Genomic DNA, 19,755 nt, shown 5'->3' on the forward strand with positions numbered 1-19,755 from the left:
CATGTCATGTCTGCTTCACTCATATTGTATTATTCATTTACATTCAACCTCATGGTAACCACATGTAAGGTGCATTTGGATTTTCCAGAAATGTTATGTGGGCTATAATGAACAGTTTTACTAACTTTGCCTTGATAATGAAAGTAATGGTTCATGTGCATACACATTTTGAACAGGATTTGAAGAGAGGAATATCAAATGATTTATTTTGTTTAAAAATAGACCAATCCATCAACCTGACACAGTCTGTGAACCCTACAGCTCGGGGCTCCTGATGAACATACTGGCTCAACTATCAGAAAGAGTGGGCGACCACAGTGTAGTGTCTGGGAAACAGAACGTTCTCATTGTGACTCAAATGCACAGTTGCATGTGGGTGTGTGACTGGACCAATGAGCAATGATGAACGTTTCAGAATCATCTCTCTGTTGTAAGACAAAGGAAATAACTACGGTTTGAGACAAAGTATAATATTTTCAACAGAACGCAAGACACATTTCTCAGAATGACTTGAAGAAGCTGCTCCATGTCAGAAACCTATAGCTCACTGTATCACTGCAGTAAAATGTCCAGTCCCTGGCCTGTTTGCATAGTTAAATTCACCCTTTTTACATTGTGTCTTTTAACAGCAGGCAATACTAAAAAAACAAATGCTCGTCACCAGGCAGCACTTGAAAAGCTAGAAAACCTCATGTTAGTCACCCTTATATTCAGCTGCCTCTGTCCATAACACAACATAAAAATATTTGCAGAATGATTTATTTGCGAGCTTGAATATGTCACTTGCCTCCCTCACTTAAATCAAAAGCACCACATTTATCAAACAGACAGAGTGAAGCACAGAGAAGGAGCGGTTTGAAGACGCTGATGGAGACGCATGGGCTGAAGGAGAACAGAGGCTAAAAGATGCGGAGAGGGCGCCCTCGTGTGGTGCAAAGGAGAATTGCAAAAACAAACAAAATATAGCCTCGTTATGATCTTTCAATCAGCCGTGAATGAACTGAAGTACCACATATGCATTTCTATCGTCATAATCGCCTTCCAGAGGTCGTCAGAGAAAAGTGTGACCGCTTTAACAATGTGGTTCCGACTGCTATCTTTCACAGACAGGCCATCAAGTAAGTAAGTTAGTAAGTTATTGAGTAAGTGGGTTATTAAGTAGCCCTAAGCAAGTAAGCAAGTAAGTATAACAAATGTAAAGTGTTTTATTGTCATTGTACAAACGTAGAAATAAAAGAAAAGGTTAAGACACTTTCCTCAACAGGTGAACTCGCTGCTGTCCTCTTTTATCAAATGGTAGGTATAACAAAAACAGTCCCCACGTGCACATAAACAGCCTTTCTCAGGGTGTGTCTTTATGAGTGGTAATGTACACTTGACTTCAGGGGGTCTCCTGTGTAAAGAGCACACCGTCCTTTCTCGGACTCCGGTTGGCTACTGTTAGGTAAAATGTGTATGTAAACTGGTTAGTATATTTCTATTGTGAAGTATGTATTGTGTAAAAAAAAAGACAAAAAACAAATAAATAAAACACAACATTACCATTCTACACAGCAATCCTCTGTCTAAAGCAGACCTGGGCAAAGTACGGCCCGCGGGCCACATCCGGCCCGCGAGATGATTCAGTCCGGCCCATAACTTGTAGGGCATAAATTCATAAGCATGTCAAAAAAAAAAGTAAGTCTCTAGCTCATTCCTGTGCGGAGTTGTGATTTTTTATTTTTATTACCAGAGTGCTCACTCCAGCCACTAGGGGGCAGATTAAATAAGAATAAAAGTAAAGAATTCCACAGGTGTCCAGCAAAGGGCACTGGCATAATAAGATATAAAGATATAAACAACACATTGTGTGACTTGCAAGTGGGAAATGGACAGTCTGCCCCTGGGCAGCTGTGGCTACAATAGTAGCTTACTACCACGGAGTGCGGAGTGAATGAATATTGACTACAATGTAGCAGAGACTTGTGACACAGGTTTGTAAAGTGTAAGCCGTTTTTATGAGGCTACAGTCCTGCCAGGCTCATCATTATAGATTATATAGATATAATCTATAGATATTGAAATAATTTATAGATATTGAAAAAAAGTCCTCAATGTATTTTCCCAATCAAAACATTTTTTTTATTTTGGAGCTTTTGTTCATGGACCCCAGCGATACACTCCCGATATATTATACTTATATCCCGATATAAGTTTGAGTTATTGTTGGTGCGGCCCTCCGACTCAATTCAGGCTCCTCATGTGGCCCCTTATGAAAATGAATTGCCCACCCCTGGTCTAAAGGAATAGGCCACCGTTTTTACACACTGCGATATGTTCTTACCTTAGCCTAGACGAGTTGATGCACACTTGTCTGGTCTTTGTGCGTGCCCTCAGTCACGCAAATGTTGTTAGCCTCTCCCAGCAAAGGGATTGAGTTTGGGAAATTCCACAGTTACCATGGAGATCCGCCATCTTTGAGGCTGTTTGCATACATTTCCATTGACTAACATTAGCTAAAAACAGTAGCCTATAAAAAGTGGAGAAAATAGCTGCTCCGTTACTAACTCAGTTATCTGCTGGTAAATACATCTAACACACTTTGGCGTTAGTGTTTTAATGTGAACAATAACTCTTTTAAAATAAAACTTTTACAATCTCCATTAGTTTACAATTGCTGCTAATCCCATAATGCTTAGTGATATGACATCACATTCCTTTACACGATCCAAGTCTAGTTACAAAGAATTAAACATGTTGATTTTCTACGCAGATAAAAATAGGTACTATACTGTAAGGCGTAACAACATAGGAGCACTTCAACTTAAAGGAAAATGTCTTGCTACCGACTGATAAACACTACAAAAGATCCAACTATTTCTTTTGCACTTTGTTACTATTAGTTTATACAAAAGCATTCAATAATCTGTGTTTAATCTTCTCAAAACAGAACAAAACAAATTGAAGTGTATTTGGATCCCCATTTATTTACACATTTTACAGGAGTCCTTGTGCTTTCTTACAAAAATATATAAAAAATATATGTACATTCATTTTTTCGTAATGTGTAAAATCTCAAAGTATTTACATCCACAGGAAGACGAGGACAAAGCTTTCAAAAATGCTCACTTTAACTTAAGAGTCTGAGCACTTTGAAATGTTTAAAGAAGTCTGAAATGTGAACAGTAAACAGTATGAAGGAAATGGAAAAATACTGGCACACTATACATGTTGCATTTCGAAAAGATGAAGAGAAGAGATGTTTCCCTTTGAAATAACAACATTATAATGTGTGGGACTCGTGTTTGGCACCAGAAATGAGATGCATTAACATTGTCCTTTGTAAATCAATTTTTCATGTAAAAAAAAAAAAAAGTAGCTTAATTGCATACAGTACATCACTTCTGACGAACATTAGGAATAACAAATTCATCAGTATCATGGAAGTTGGCATGAACATTCTATGCTGGGTTCGAGTAAAAGTGAAAAAAAAGAGGAAAAAAAAGGCAAATTTACAGGTCAGGTAAAAGTGGTCTGAAAAAAAAAACAGTAAAAAAAAGAAGACGGGGTGTGCATTGAACGATCAACCAGTTGTCTCAGTGTACAGTCATCACAAATCCAGCTGCATAATAGTGATTTTGACTTCATGGAACTTAAAACACGAGACAAATATTACTGATCAAAGGCCAGATGTGTCCGTCACTCATTTCTGAGATGAATCCACCTGAATGGAACATTTTAGGAGAACAAATACGAGGATGCCCTATGGATGCAGGAATGTTCCATCCCGCATTGATCCTGAAGTTTTGACCAGCTCTGACTCAGGGCTGGTCCAGCAGCAGCAGCAGCAGATTTAATCCAAAAAAAGATTCTTATTTCTTCTCATTTAATCTGCAGGAGCTTCATTTTGTTACCTGAGATGCAATAGAAGACATAATAATAATCTCACACAAATGCACTTGGATGTTTCTTTTTAATTATTTGATGCAGATGACACTCACCCAATCCTTTGAGGAACTTGTTCACGCCACTGGGAGCTGGCTCTGGGTAGGACTCTAGATATTCTGCCACTCGCTGTTCAAAAATACCTGGAAAAACAATAGCCAGATTAGCGGATAGTATTTGATAAGAAATTGTGAGGGAAAATCTCAAGTGTAAAACAGAGGCTGAACATAGAAGCCTTGTGGATTTGTTCTTCTACTGTACTTTTGCCACAGCCAGACGGTTACCTCTTCCTGCTCCTTTGCGCATCTCTTTGTCCTGGATGAAGCCGGCAAACATCTGTGTCTCCATGAAGAGCTGCAGTAGCTGCCTCACTCCTTTGGAAGGGTGAGACTTCCTGAAGTTCTCTCTGTGAAGCTCTTTGGTGCCACTGGACGTCTCCGTCATGTGTAAAGGATAGTGCCCCACCATCTCCACAAAGAACCGCACAAACGCCTCTGACAGCAGGGAGCTCAGGTCTGCACGGTGCTCTGATATAGAAGCAAAAAGATACAATTTATATTTAAAAGGAAACATTCCAACACTGTTCTCTGGACTGAACTTTCAACACTTCTATAAAACATCCATCAAAACCATAACCATCTCCTAATTACAAGCAGTGATTTGAGTTGTAAGACGTTAATCTGATAAAAACAGGGTGCACTCCCCACAGCCGTTATCTGGATCATTTAGATATTTGTCAAAGTCACTCGCTCGGGTTTCCCTGTAATTTTCAGATCTTATATATAGTGCAGACAAACCTTCATTACAGTCCTGCTGCAGAATAGCTTCCCTCTCCTCAAGGACCTGCTGTAGAGCCGCCTGGAGTTTACTGGGCAGGATACAGTCTTCATCACCCAACTGCGCATGTGAGAAAAAGCATGTTTATAGACCCGCAAACTGCAACAGATATCGTCTTCCTGGCAGCTAATATTGATGTTTACTTTACGGTATATTTAGGGAAGGTAGTCCTTTAAGAGCAATCTACTTCAATATAAATATATGCAGCACTCACACACCTTGAGTCAGTGTCTTAAAGAGTAAGAGGCTATATATTTATCACATGACTATGCACAGAAAAGAATATATCCTGAGGGTGGCAGTAAATCCCTTTGTGAATGAGATGAGTAGATTGTGCATAACTTAGAGCTTCTTCATGAATATGCGTCACATGGCACTCACGTTATTCTTATGTCAACAGAGACATGTGTGGGCAAAGCCATCGTACACCCCGGACCACACCTATCATTCCCACAGAGCAGGGATATGTGTACACACCTGAACCACAAACCTGTCGGAGCACAGATCCACTATCAGCACCTACAACACCCAAAAATAATAGAGTTAGGGAGTGTAGACATTACCACTGCTGCTAAACATTATATTCAAAGATTGTATCTAGTCACAAAAACAAATTTGAAGATTTATATATCGAGGCATGAAAGTATCGCGATAAACAATATTATTGACTAACGATACTGGATACCGCCAACTCTCAGGCATAAAAATGACAGCAAACCTTTGTTCTGCATCATAATATCCTAAATACCACACAGTACGCAACAAACATGAAATATAATGTAACTTATTGTGCTTCCGTTAGAAATAAAAATATGGGGGAAATGCTAATAAATATACAAACGATAAATATCGAGCCCAAAAATGTATCGTTTATCTGTTATTTATTTAATGATAAGTCGATAAAGTAACTATCATGACAGCCCTAATTGTATGTATTTAAATTAAGAGCTTAATCAATATTTAAGACTTGTTTAACTTCTTAAGCCCCACTTAAACAGAGTACATTTTCTCCAGTTTGCTGTTACCCAAATCTAAAAGCTTCTTGAAGAAAGTGTCAAAAAGGAGACGAAAACATGACAACAATTAAGACGACAAAAAAGCAATGAATACACAACAAAAAACATGATAAAAATGAGATGAAAAAGCGACAAAATAACACAATAAAATAAGCTACAAAAACACAACTAAAACGTGATTTAAAAAAGCAACAAAAAAAGGCACAAAAATGCGACAAAAACAATCAGTTTAGTAGGTTTTAGGCTTTTACGCTTGGCCTATAGGCTGCAAGCTCCCCTCTAGAAGCCTTTAGATTTGAGTAAAACCAAACTGGAGAAAATGTGCTCGGTTTTCCATAGACAATAATTAAAGAACTTTGAGACATGCATTAAAGACTGACCTCCTCTATGGGCAGCTCCAGCAGCTCTGGCAGACAGGGAGACAGCACTCCGATGAGGAAGGGAGTGGGAGAGCAGCTAATGTCCAACATACTGGCCGGTAACACAGGCACAAACGTGTGCTGCCAGGTGAATGGGTACAAGAGGGCGAGCACCGCATGACTGCAGCGGGACAGCACACTGCAACAAAACCCGGGAAAACAAAGAAACTGTATCAGGCTACAACTGCACAATAAACAGATTCATTTTCATGCTCAACCAAAGACCAATATTTTCTAGGATCTATTGCTGTGGTGAGAGTAGAAGAGCTGAACGTGATACTTAATAGCAAATAAACAAGCAAATAAACCAGGCTCCACATGTTACAGGATGCCACACTGTGAAGTAAACGGCGCAAAGAGGTGAAAGTACACAGGAAAGATCTGTGGTGCAACCTGTTATCGTCAACCACATCCAACTACTCCCTCCACGTACAACAGACCACGTGGTAAAAACGACATCATTGATTATAACTAGTTTGCATGTGCACTTCATACTCCATACAAAGGTGAGCATTACTACAGTGCAATAAAAACTAACATAAGAAAATACAATAGGGTTAGCAGAAAGCTTTTAAGACACTGAACAATTATCAAAACAATTCAACAAGTCCTAGCTGTACCTGAGTTTGTCTGCGATGAGGATGACTCTCCTCTCCAGCAGCAGCGAGGCGAACACCTGGAGTAGTCGGCCCACACTCAGGCACTGTAACAGGATGTCAAAGTCCACGTGCTCCAGTCTGGAGTCCACCGGCCGCGTCAGGGTGAGCACCTGCGAGTCACACACACACTCACACACTGAACTCAGGTACAGCCAAATACTACTCAAATAAGAGTAAGAGATAAGAGATGTAGTAATTTTTTGCACTGAAAATGACAGATGTGTATGTAGTATTTACCAAACTTAGCCCTTTAACGACCAATATGGTAGGGTGGAGGAAGTACAAAGATGTTTTTCAACAATATGGACTTAATTTAATTTTGGTAGAGAATATACTGTCAGTTTGTAGTTGGTAGGAAGACCAGTTTTTGCACAAGTAAAGGAAAAAGTAACTATGGATCTACGTGATCTCTTTACATTATTGACTTTGGCCTTTCACCAATCTGCGCTGTCTGCACTCATTCTTTAATATTTCCATTGTTTTTTAATGCAATACACAAGCCCATACTTGAGTCTTTTGTCATGCTCCTATAAAGCATTCATCTTTTGTTGAATCTGTCAGCAAGCAAAATAGTAACGGTTCCTCTTTCATATTTTTTCTCCCACCCTTTCTCTGAAATAATTGCGTATTCTGCTGAGTCATTGTCCATGTGCAAAATGAGTTACACTTCCCCATCAGCTTGCATGTGTATTACCTCGTTGCCTGATCCGGGGAGGAAGCTCTTCACACTGACAGTTCTCCCAGGGGCAGGAAACGGGGCCTCCATCACACTGCGCATGAACGGGTACACCAGGGCGTTGGAGATCTCTCTGCGCCTTTCCACTTCCTCCAAAATCTAATGCAAAGAAAGAATAAGTGGTGCGGCCTAAGTAGGAACAAGCATTGACCGAAGTTTTCTTTATATGACAAAATAATGCTTTACAACAATCTTTGAGGAAATGGTTGGAGGTTCTGTACAGGATTTGAAACTGGTTTCATTTTCCAAAACACACCCAATGATTGCATAGGATTATGGGCCCATTGAGCCTCATTCCACGCCTTTTACAAATGAAGCTGCAGGGTTTGGACTCCTAAAAAAACTACATGAACACCTCACCTAATACGGATTTATAAAACTTCCTTAATATATACACTACCACTTAAAAGTTTGGGGTCGCTTGAAATGTCTTTTGTGGAAGAAAAGCACAGATTATATTAATGAGGATAAAATTATTGGCACATTGTGCTAGTTAATTGTGTTAGAGGGTAATTGAACTGGCCTGGGTGACCCCAAACTTCTGAGCGGTAGTGTGTGTGTGTGTGTGTGCATTTTCACAGTTGTGAGCCATTACTTTGCAAATGCCACAAAGTAGCCGCTTACAAGGCGCATTGAGTTGTCTTGTGTATGAAATGCATGGCATGAAATAACATGCCTTGCCTTGCCTTGCCTTACAATAAGACAAACAGCACAGAGACAAGCCTCAACATTTGTGAAGCAACGTCATTTGGAATGACGAAACCAAAATGCAACATTTTGGCCAAAACCATAAACCTTACATTTGGAGGAGTCAACAAGGCCTGTGATGAACGGTGCACCATTCCTACAGTGAAACAAGGCGATGGATCACTGATGTCTTGGATGTGTGAGCTACAGGGAACTTGGTGAAAATAGATTTCAGGATGAATGCAGCATGTTATTAAAGGACACCGGATGAAAAGTGACACTGGAGGAAAAGTGTATTGTCAGCCTGGAGGCTGCGCATGGGACGCACTTGGACGTTACAACAATCCAAAGCACAAGGCCATGTCGACCTCTCATTGGCTAAAGCAGAATAATCATCATCATATCATTGAGCCGCTCTGGGGAGATCTCAAAGATCTCATGAAGACAGCCCAGGTATTTACAGGAACCGGAGGCTTTTTGCCAAAAAAGAATGGCCAGTTTTACCATCTGAGGAAATAAAGAGGCCCATCCACAACTACCACAAGAGGAATCTAAGCTGTTATTGATAAGAAAGGGGGAAATGCACAGTATTAAGAACTGGGGTATCTAAACATTTGATCAGGGTCATTTTGGTACTTTATTTTTCATTATGATTTAAAAAGAATAAACTTAGTTGTTTGACCATAAATGGCTTCACACGACCACTAATTATAAGTGAAAAAAACCCTTTTGTGTTATCATTCATATATACATACATATATTTACAGTGTATATACTGTATATAATACACACTACCGTTCCAAAGTTTGGGGTCACCCAGGCCAGTTCTATAGCGTCTCTAATCAGCAACAGATTTCAGCAGTGCTAGATTAAGAGCACGAGGGTTTTCTAATCATCAATTACCCTCTAACACGAGTAGCTAACACAATGTATCATTAGAACACTGGAGCGATGGTTTGCTAGAAATGTGCCTCTGCACACCTATGTAGGTATTCCATTAAAAATCACTTGTTTACAGCGAGACTAGGCATTCATAACATTAACCATGTCTAGACTGTGGCGAAGCCCTGACGAAGACCGCATGGTCAAAACATGTTGGCTTGGCCATCTAAATAATTAAAGGCCTTTTAAGTACCTCCTTGTGCTGTGAGTATTTGTTTGGAGTGCCTGGGTTTGCTGTTTTTTGCTAGTTGGATCCCTTTCCCAAGAGCACCCATACTTTACTTTTTGGAATACATTTGAACACTGAGAGCTATCAGTCATTTTGTTATTTTTCCTTTTTTTGTTTTTTGTTGCTTTTCTGTCAAAAAAGGACATTTTCAGTGACCCCAAGCTTTTGAACGGTAATGTATAAAGTTAAGGACACAAGAATAAGAGGAGTATTTTACCTTTGCAAACAGGTTGAAACAGCCCAGCTTGCTGACTATACAGTGCACCTCAGGCAGCCTTTTCCCCTTTCCACTGGGCTGAAATTCACAATCAAACATGTCAATAATTTACAAACATTAGCTCGGTAATATTCAAAAGAGAATTGATTCATAATTTAGCGTTTTGTTTTGACTTGGCGGTGCCTATAATAAAGAAGCAACAAGGTTGTGTTTTGGGAGAAAATATAAGCAAATTGAAGAGTTGAGTTGAGTTTTTTTTAACTGACAATTGCACATGTTATTGTGACAATTTAATTCATATGTCAGGAGGCAAAAGGTTCCGTCTATGCAGTCTGTGAAAGCATTGAACAGATGTAAATATTTTCATCGTGTGAGGCAGACAGAGCATGATAGAATTCCTGTCAATGTGAGTCATTCATTTGGAGAGGGTTTTATATGGCTGTGATTCAGGGCTTCTCAGGAGATGTTGAGTAAGATGATGGCAGCGTGCCCAAGTCACACACGCACACATACTGCAGTTTAGGAGAGGGAAAAAGAGAGATATTGAGTCAGACCAACGTGTTGCTCACCAGAATCTTCCGGCAGTAACAGAACCAGCGGCTTCCGTCTTCTCCGGTCAGGACAAACGAGAATGTCTCACTGCACAACAAACAAACAGTTGACACAAGACAGTTACGAACATGGAAACTGTACTCCTAACAGGTTCACGTAATGTAATCGCACAGATCGAGAAACACATGGCCAAGCATGTGTGCATTATAGTAAATCTCGACATCTCAGTAAATACCACAAACAATTACCACCCTTGTATCATGTTACGAGTACAAATGCTACGGTCACAGCTGCGCATTGGTGAAACAGTTGTGGACTGTGTGTCAGAGCTAACCTTGGCATGTGAGCCGAGGGTATCCAGTCTTGAGCGTCCGGGAAACAGAACTTAGGAATGACCTTCAGCTGGTCCTCTGCCTCCTTAGAAAGCCTTGACGCCTTGTCAAACTGTAAGAGAAGAGACAGGTTTCAGACATAGGTTCACTGATATATATGCACAACACCAATAGTTATGGCCAATTACTTTATAGCTCACATCTGATTTTGATGCAAAGAATCTCAAATCAAACCCGAGAGTCAGCACTTTAAGCCTACAAAATAGTTTAACTGTAGCTAGAAGAACCTTTGGTGAACAGATGACGGAACAAAATTAGGTCACAGTGCCATTGTTTTATCTAACACAATCTAAGTTGTACATCCTTTGGACTAGGAAGCCCTTGTTAATGGTTTTAAACTGCATATTGCCTTTACACTGCACACCCATCAATAAATGTCCCTATAACAAGAAACGCCATCTTGTAATTTTCTGAACAAGATTAAGATTTACCAGCGATAGTAATTGCTAGACTATTAAATTACAGAGTTATGATCAAAGCACGCCACGGTCAACAACATCCTAAAAGGGCGGGGCGCTGCTCACCATCTTGGGGAACTGTTGTGTAATCTCAGGGGTGTAGGTGTTTCCCTGGGGACCCTTTCGGAGCGACACCACCACAAAGATCTGGAAGAGCTGCTGCTGCTGGTGCTGGAGGAGGTCTCTCTCCAGGGTGCGGTAGCCGGGCCGGCGCTTTAGAGTGGACTGCCTGTAAATCGATCTCCTGGAGCCTCCTGAGGACAAAACAATGCACGTTAACAACACAAACGCAATCCAAAGACTACTATTGTGTCTATGCTGTGATTGCATTGTGCGGCACTGGACAAAAACTGGCCTGTTTTCCACATCAGGTTTCGCAAAATCAAAGCCAAGCCACATTTTTCCATAACAGTCATTGTGTGCTCAAGTAAATATGATACGCCTTGTGCCGTTTCGATGTTTCCATTGAGTTTTGCAGTTAGTGATGTGGCTTTCAGAGCATCACTGTGAGTAATAACACACTGGGGTTTGTGGTTGGATGGGCATTTAGACTGCACAAAAATGTGTATACACAAAACCGTTTGCTCATTTTACATTTTAGACCCTGCTTTGCTTTGCTTTATGCATTCAGAAGTTCTGTAACAAGCAGAGATGTACATGCAAATTGCATAGAAAATAAAACCATCACATCAGTTGATAGAAGGATCTATGTAATTGGGGGGGGGGGACATGTATATTACAATTTCCTAAGAGCCTAACACCATTCATGTGCACTTACTATCTTGAAATTGCCTTTAAGGGGTAACTGAACTTAACTGCTGCTTCTGAAAGTTCACGCTTGAACAATAGGTGGATCAAGTGGGAAAAAAATGTCTTTGTATGTATTTGTATTTGTATGTATTTGGCTGTAGAGCAGCATTACATAGAAAACATCATGATCACGATATTACAACATCAGATTCGTCATATCGTCAAGCCACATGAGCCAATGTCTGCTTCAGCAAATACCATAATTTAAGAACAGATTTATGTATGAAAAACTGGAAAGTGTTCACATTCACATTTTTTGTTACAGCCTTTATCCAAAATAGATAAAAAACATTTTTCCCCATCAATCTACCCATAATACCCCATAATGAAAGTTTTGCAAACTTATTAAAGCAGTTCTAAGATCTGAGAAGATCTACGGCGCCCCTCTCCCCTCTAATAAGGAGATGTACTCCCGCAAAGCAATCAAAATCGCAAGGGACCCTTCGCACCCATCACACAGTCTCTTCAAGGTTATGCCTTCAGGGAGGAGACGGCGGAATCTACGGGTCAGTTACAGTCGACTGAGGAACAGTTTCGCACAGAGGGCCATCGGGAAGCTGAACTGCCCTCAGTGGCAGGAACTGGGAGACTAGTCAGGATAGAGGAAAGGATGAATTTAGCAATATACAGAGAGATCCTGGATGAAAATCAGCTCCAGAGTGACGATTCACCATCCAATTGGTCAACAACCCAAAGCACCCAGCCAAGATAATGAAGAACTGTTTTTTTAGGACAAGTCTGCAAATGTGCTCGAGTGGCCCAACCAGAGCCCAGACTTGAACATCTCTGGAAAGAGCTGAATATAGCTCTGCAGCAACACTCTCACTCTAACCAGACAGAGCATGAGAAGATCTGCAAAGAAGAATGAGGAAAAATAGCCCAAATCCAGGTGTGGCAAGCTTGTAGCACCATACCCAAAAAACTTGAGGCTGTAATTGCTGGCAAAGGTGCCTCAACAAAGAATAAAGAGAGTGAATACTTATGCAAAAATTAAGAATTTAATTAATTAAATTTTGGAGTAAGACTGTCACAAAACAAAATGTGGAAAAGGGGAAGGGGCGCGCATACACTACAGTACAACTTGGTGATCTTTTCTGGTCTTACATGTTTGTGCTTTCCCATAACACTATAAATGACTATGACTAATTCAGTGGCATGATGTCAATCCAATCTATTGACGCAGCACTCAAAAAACATGACAAGGCAGCAGTGATACCTTTGGGGTTGTCTTCTGGGTCACTCTCGGTCCCGCTGGTCTCCTCTGTTGACATATAAGAAGGAGGAGGGATTAACCCACAAATGAACAAGACAGACTCAGACAGCCTCTCTTTGTTTGATAATCAGTGGCTTCTCCCGCAGCAGCTGGCCTTGTGCAGGTCATCAAAGCCTGGGTATTTCCAAGATTGCGCTTAATCTCACTCAAGTGTGGATGGTGGTGCTACTGTGGGTCTCACCTCGAAGTAGGGTGCCCTGGGTCTTGACTCGCTTTCTGCCTCGCCTTTCGTCAAAAATGGTCTCGATCTTGTTGACATACTGAGGAGGAGAAGACACATTTTATTTCCAGCATACATAACCAACATGATCAAATCAAAGCTCAGCTGGTTTGCACAATAACTCTTTTTTCAAATAGAAGAGAACAGACCTCCCTCGAGTTATTTCTGATTATTTTGTCTTGAAATAAACCCAATATCTGAGTTTCATTTACTTTTTAACATATTCTGAATTAACCTGCAGAGCCAATCTACCCCAACAACAAAACAAACATGTTGTAACCGTACACACATACAAGGCCTTTACGGAGGCTTATATTTATGGCCCATGAGTTACAATGATGACAGTGTTCTAATTGTCTAGTAACAGGCCAGGTAAGACACATCGGGATCACATAAATGCATAGTTTGTTCAGGGTTTATTTCACTTATTGATTTAAAAGGCAATAGGAAGAGGTTAGCTCTGCCTTGACACGTGTCAGCAGTCGGACTGTCACCTTTGTCGAGTGTGACGTCTCTCTTATCAGGTATTGTTCCCAGGCATGGCCAGCATGACCGTCACTCTGCACTTGTGGTCCTCAATGTCAATAATCATTGTTTCGTCCCAATCATCACATGGTTTTCCCATTTAAGGTCAGCACACACTACACGACTTTTATGCCCAATTTTGCTCTAATTACAGTGAACTAATACGACGGCAGTACGACTGAAACATGTCAAGGCACAGCTAACATTGACAGGAGTAACTATTACCTTTATTAAAATAGGCGTCACCAAATATATACAGAGCTGAGGGCTACTTCAAGAACATCAAGTTGTCAGGGGGGTACCAGTTCCAAAATAAATCTCCAAAAGAATTAAACTACTTAATTGTAGCATAAAACAAAGACAATGTCCCAAATTCATGATTTAAAAAAAAAGAGCCAAAAGAATAGAAATAACAAATTCAATAAAAGTAGTAGGAAGACGTTTTTATGTTTAGAATGAGTCCCATGGGTTACTGAGAGCCTCAGGGCCCCAGGTGCCTGCGGATATAGGGTTGGTAACCCCTGTATTAAAGAGTTATCTGATACTGATTGTTTATTGAACACAAAATGAAATGTATGGATATGTCCATGATTTTGTTTAGTAGCTTTGTCAGTAGCTAAGGCTCAGCTCAGCTCAGTTAATAGATATGGAATATAATTGACTGGATTGAGAATTCTATACACCATATGCAAATGAAGCTTAATTAACTCAACTCCAACTCCTACTCAATCAGCTCCTAAAGCACCTCAAAGACTCAGTTAGCAAGCGCACAGCTAGGCCTGTATCCAAAAATAGCAAGCAATGTCACCCAACCTGCAGAGCCCATGTAAGACCATGAAGCCTGTGAACATTACAAGACAATTAAATCAAGCAACCTTTATATCTGGGGAAACTAATACGATTTTTTACAAATGTTTTATACATTTCACTTCAAAATAAAGAAATATTCCAGTACTGTGCCTCACATACATGTTATTATATACACACCTAAAGTGCCATAAGCAAGACAAACCATAGACTGTACCTAAATGCCATTTCTCAGAAGATAGTATTCAGACAAACAAAGAATGATTACATAAATCCTATTAGTCTAAGCTCGATGGCCACAGCTTCTTCTCATCAACATAGACCTGCCACCAAAATCCACATGCCTTACCTCATTAGTGGCCATTTTTGCCGAGAGTCTGTCCAATGAATGCATGTCTCGTGCCAGGTCACTCAATGAAAAAACCCTTATGTGTTAAGTGTGTTCCCACTATCTATCGCTCTCAGCCTTTTTCCTGCTCAGCAAGATACCGCCTCCTCTTCCACAGAACACGTCATGTGTCACGTTGTTGTTGGACCAGCTGTAGACTAAAGGCTGGATATTTTGACAGGGCAGAGGCGGGTGAGAGTACCTGCGGAGTCCGGACACTCTTCTGTGTGCTGTAGCGCCGCGGGGCAGGCGCCTTTGGGCTGTCGGAAAGGGTCAGGGCTTTGGAAGGTGGTAAAGCAGGGAGTGCCTTCTTGTCCAGCTTGGAATTGACTTGAAGAGTTTGAGGTTTTGGAGGAAGCTGCAAAACAATGATCAAATGTACATTTCTTATGTTTTCATATAAAGTTATGGTGATGTCAAGCTGTTGGTAATAATAGAACATATTTCAACAGAGTAACTTTTGTACATAATGGGAAATGAAAGAAAAAAAAGGTTACTTACTATGTTAAGAGCAACAAAGTATTTTTGGGACTTGACTCATGACTACTGTGCAACGAAATGTATGTCAAAGTAACTATATTCAAATTTACAAACTTTTATTTTATTAGTTACCCTTATATTACTAAAATTACAACTACTACTACTAGATGGGGGGCATGGGTAATATGGCAAAAAACAACACACCCCCATATTCAATCTTCAAATCAAATGTATTTCTATAGTTTTTACTAATATAATTTGTGAACGTAAAGAGACCACAGCTCAAGTAAAAAAAAAAAAAGAATGGTTCCACTTCCACTGTTGTGCTCCTCTAAAACTCCAAACCAGGTGCTGTTACTGCCAAAGAACTGGCTGGAGACCAAACAATCCGATTAATGGCACTGCCCTACTTAAGTGTGGTTATGTGTGTGTTTACCTTGGGCATTTGAGGCCTGCCAATAGGAAGACACATTGGGGACAGTTTGATATGCTCATAAGGGTCTGTGTCCATTTCACCTAAAAGTAACAACAGCCAGTTTAGTTATTAACTCAATAGACATTTAAAGACAATTTTTTATTATTGTAATTATAGCTGTCAAATCTAGAAGCTCTGCTCTTGTTCCTTGTAGAACAAAATCTTTCACATAATTAACTAAAATAAAGTGTAAATCTTACACATATGGCATAAAGCAACAATGGGTAAGGTAAAATATTCATAGTAAAAATACATACATAAAACTTTAAACTGAGTGAGGCTTTTATTGTTTACCATCTGTGAGCATGAACTAAATTGCCTAAAGTAAATTAAGCAAAGCTGTAATTTTAAATCAATTAAGGTCATTTACAGATGTATATTTGGATTTATTTCTCTCTTGTGCAATAGCTCACCATTGTGCACATCTAAAGAAGCATACTATTGCAAGGCAAAACAAAGCTACTCACAGACAATGTCCTCGTAAATGTTGTCATCAGAGTAGGCATGATATATCCCAGAGTTCCTGGCTTCCCCCGGTGTGCCCTGCTTGGCTGTAAGTCGCTCGGCATCCTCGTACTCAAAAGACTTCCTGTGGTGGTGAAAGGGAAGAGGAGGGTTAGCAGAGCAGACCAAAGATATCCTACTTTCTATTGTTTATGTCACCAATACAGATCTAATGTTGATGCGAAAACCAGCATGTGGGAGTTTCTATGTGTGGCATTCGGACAATATTTATGACATAACAATACTTTCTTACAACTTGACATTAAAACACACTCTTTGATTCTACTAATAATGTATGAGACAAAATGCTAGTTTTCTATAAAACAATACAGTTTTTGTCCGCTTTACCTTTTTCCTAAAATGTTAACCAACTACTACACTGACCTAATCTAAAATGAATAAAATACTTGTTCTGAATGTCAAACCCTTTGACTTCAACTCAAAATGCCATTTGCACGTCAGTTATAAGCACTGAGCAAAAGAGCTGAGCACATTGGCCAGGCTATAACTTGAAAGAATGCCCCAGTCGTGATCTTGATTATAATATTGCAACAACATTTACTCCAACATTACAAGAATCTCAGCTGGTCTGTTTTCCCAATCGCAGACTGCACATGTCAGCATGACCGTGAGCTCTCTATGAAACTAGGCCACATGGAGACAATACACAACAATACTGCCAGGTCATGTGACATCATACTTGGACCGGAGCCAGCAGTTGGGTGCCAGTCCCCCAAACCTGCACTGAAACCGACTGCGACAAAGCATGTTTACAATACAATCACTCAGAAGTATGAACGCTCTCACCTGTTCTTTTTTTGTCGGGTAATCCCATTGGTTCTTGCGTCTGGACAGGGAGGGGGCGGGAAGTCAGGTGGGCGTAGCTTTCTGCTGCCTCTCCGATTGGACAGCCTGCAGGGACTGGTTTGTGAGCGCAATCGGCTGCCGTCTTTGGGCCCGTCGTACTGAAATGTGCGCAGCGGTTTGGGAGGGGCCCGAGTTTCACCTGTGGAGCCTTTACCTTTTTCCCACATTAACCTGTCTCCTTCAAGTTTCTTCCAGAATCCTCTCGAAGTGTAAAAGTTCCCAGCGGGCATTCCATCGTCATACTCACTGGCTGATGGCGGCAGAGGTTTGGAAACAAGCTCGATATCCAAAACACATGAAATCTTTGCGTTTGAAGTATACATCTGTGTAGTTTCTGTTTTAGAAGCTGGTAATGTCTGTTTGCTTTCCGTTTGGAGGATGATCAACTCTGTAGAGTATTTCCGAATGGGTTCCGACCTTCTCCCAACAATAGTAGGCTTTAAATTCACTTCCCGAAAGTCCAATCCCACGCTGCTATTTGAAATGGTATTCTTGTTAGCATTGTAAACTCCATTGCCATTGTAGTCCCGAGACAATATTGGTGCGTGCATTTTTATGTCTTGCGTCTGCTGGCTGCGTCCCTCCCACTGGGAAATCTTCTCCCTGATGTTTAGGCCCTGCTCCTGTAGTGGGGGCCGTCCTGTCTGCAGCCCCATATTCGGCCCCTTTTGCGCATGATGAATCTGTCCACCCTCTCGCCTGCTCTGCTCCTGCCTCAGAGCTAGCATGTTCCGAGGGGGAGAGTTCTGAAGCGCCCTCACTTGTCCATTGCAGAGTGGAAAAGGCCAGTTTTATCTGTTATTAATTAGCCCTCGAAAAGCAGATGATATCACTGGTCCCCTCGGTCGTCTTTTGCTAGCAGCATATCATTTCCTCTCCGCTCCTCTCACGTAAACAACCTGCGTAAAAAGAAAGAAAGAGACAGGACAGTTAAATGACTCATCAATCACTTTGCACTTAAAGGCAAGTCTATGCAGCGCACCGTGAGGTCAAAGGGATAATAAGGAAGCTTATGGGTGAAGTGAAAGAAACTGAACACAAAGCAACAAACTGTGGTCAGAGATGGTTGAAGTTCACAATGTTGAATAAACAGGGTCAGAGCGTCCAAAAATAAATCCAAAAGAAGAAGAAAGGGACGACCGCAACCAAAGACCAGCAGGATTTTAAAGCGGGTTTAGTATATGCCCCGAGGGGAAAACCTGTATTATGTGTCACCGCCTCAAACCACAGCGCTCAACTCCAAACCCAGCCGCAATTGGCTAGAATAATCCCTGATCCCTCAACTTGATTGCTCACACTGTGGTCTTTTGGGTAAAGCAACAAGGTGTTGCAAGATGTTGCGGAAAGCTGTGACAGTAACTTGGATACATTTAAAATCTATGCTACTTTGATGCACCACAAGGATTTGGACTATCCACACGAGGATACTAGTCTCACCATACCATAACCATATCACACCAACTTTATTTATGAAGCACTATAAAAACTTTACACACATCATAAAACAACAGGTCAAAGGTTTTAGAACATACCCATTTTTCTTGTTTCTAGAATTATTATTAAATCAAATTATGCAATATGAAATGTATTTCTCTCAGATAGCCAAGAAAAAACACAGTACTATTATGGAGAAGTGTCTGTGAAGGGAAAAGTGTGATGCCTAGCAACCCCATTGGCCTCAGATTAGAAGAGCCATATATTTTATGTAAAACGTTGAGAATTTCAATCGATACACGTCGGGCAGTGGTTTCCGACAGGGGGCCTCAGAGGCACTCTAAGTGGGCCTCAAAGTTCGTCTAGAAGAGAAGTATATTGACTAAATTGAGTTTGAATGGAAATGTATGTAGGTTGGGCTTGTCACAATAACAAATTTGAAATTTGCTATATTGAGGCAGGAAAGTATCGCGATAAATGATATTAGTGACTCCAACGATACTAGAAACTGTCAACTCTCAGGCATAAATATGACAGTAAAACTTTGTTCTTAAAGTGCATCATCATATCCTAAAATACCACACAACTGCAATAAACATGAAATATAATGTAAATCAATTTGCTTCAGTTAAAAATCAAAGTTTTACAAAGAAAAAATAGGGGGGGAAATTCTAATAAATGTACAGATGATAAATATCAAGCCCAAAAATATATTGTTTATCTGTTATTTATTGAACGATAAGTCGATATAGTAATTATCGTGACAGCCCTAATGTAGGTATTGAAATGTACAACTTAACATAATTGGAGGCAACATTTACAGCGTAAAAGTAAAACAAATAGCAGTATTTGTGATATCATACATGCAATCTTAAGCTGTAAAACAGTACAAATACATTTAAAT

The 19,755-nt window shown here is 40.4% G+C and overlaps 1 protein-coding gene across 1 annotated transcript; it reads right to left on the reverse strand.

Moving 5' to 3' along the window:
* Window positions 1-3,472: 3,472 nt before the first annotated feature.
* On the reverse strand, window positions 3,473-18,147 carry dennd2c (DENN/MADD domain containing 2C). Its single transcript, XM_079557783.1, has 18 exons — window positions 17,358-18,147; window positions 16,514-16,635; window positions 16,008-16,087; window positions 15,294-15,449; window positions 13,333-13,411; window positions 13,095-13,139; window positions 11,135-11,322; window positions 10,553-10,662; window positions 10,236-10,305; window positions 9,667-9,744; window positions 7,550-7,690; window positions 6,817-6,965; window positions 6,158-6,335; window positions 5,239-5,280; window positions 4,722-4,821; window positions 4,209-4,451; window positions 3,981-4,067; window positions 3,473-3,893 (listed from the first exon to the last, which is right to left on the reverse strand). Exons 1-18 carry the CDS (start codon window positions 18,143-18,145, stop codon window positions 3,862-3,864), a joined length of 2,688 nt encoding a protein of 895 aa, XP_079413909.1. The 5' UTR covers window positions 18,146-18,147; the 3' UTR covers window positions 3,473-3,861.
* Window positions 18,148-19,755: the final 1,608 nt, after the last annotated feature.

The sequence above is a fragment of the Gobius niger genome (genome assembly GCF_951799975.1).
Source record: "Gobius niger genome assembly, chromosome: 6".
In the NCBI taxonomy this organism is placed as follows: Eukaryota; Metazoa; Chordata; class Actinopteri; order Gobiiformes; family Gobiidae; genus Gobius; species Gobius niger.

Coding starts and splice junctions, on each gene's coding strand:
- dennd2c (XM_079557783.1), bottom strand. CDS start 18,145: ATGCTAGCTCTGAGGCAGGAGCAGAGCAGGCGAGAGGGTGGACAGATT. Junction 15,450..16,007: donor GCAGGCCTCAAATGCCCAAG/GTAAACACACAC, acceptor ATTGTTTTGCAG/CTTCCTCCAAAACCTCAAAC. Junction 13,412..15,293: donor AGAGTGTCCGGACTCCGCAG/GTACTCTCACCC, acceptor TCTCCTCCTCAG/TATGTCAACAAGATCGAGAC.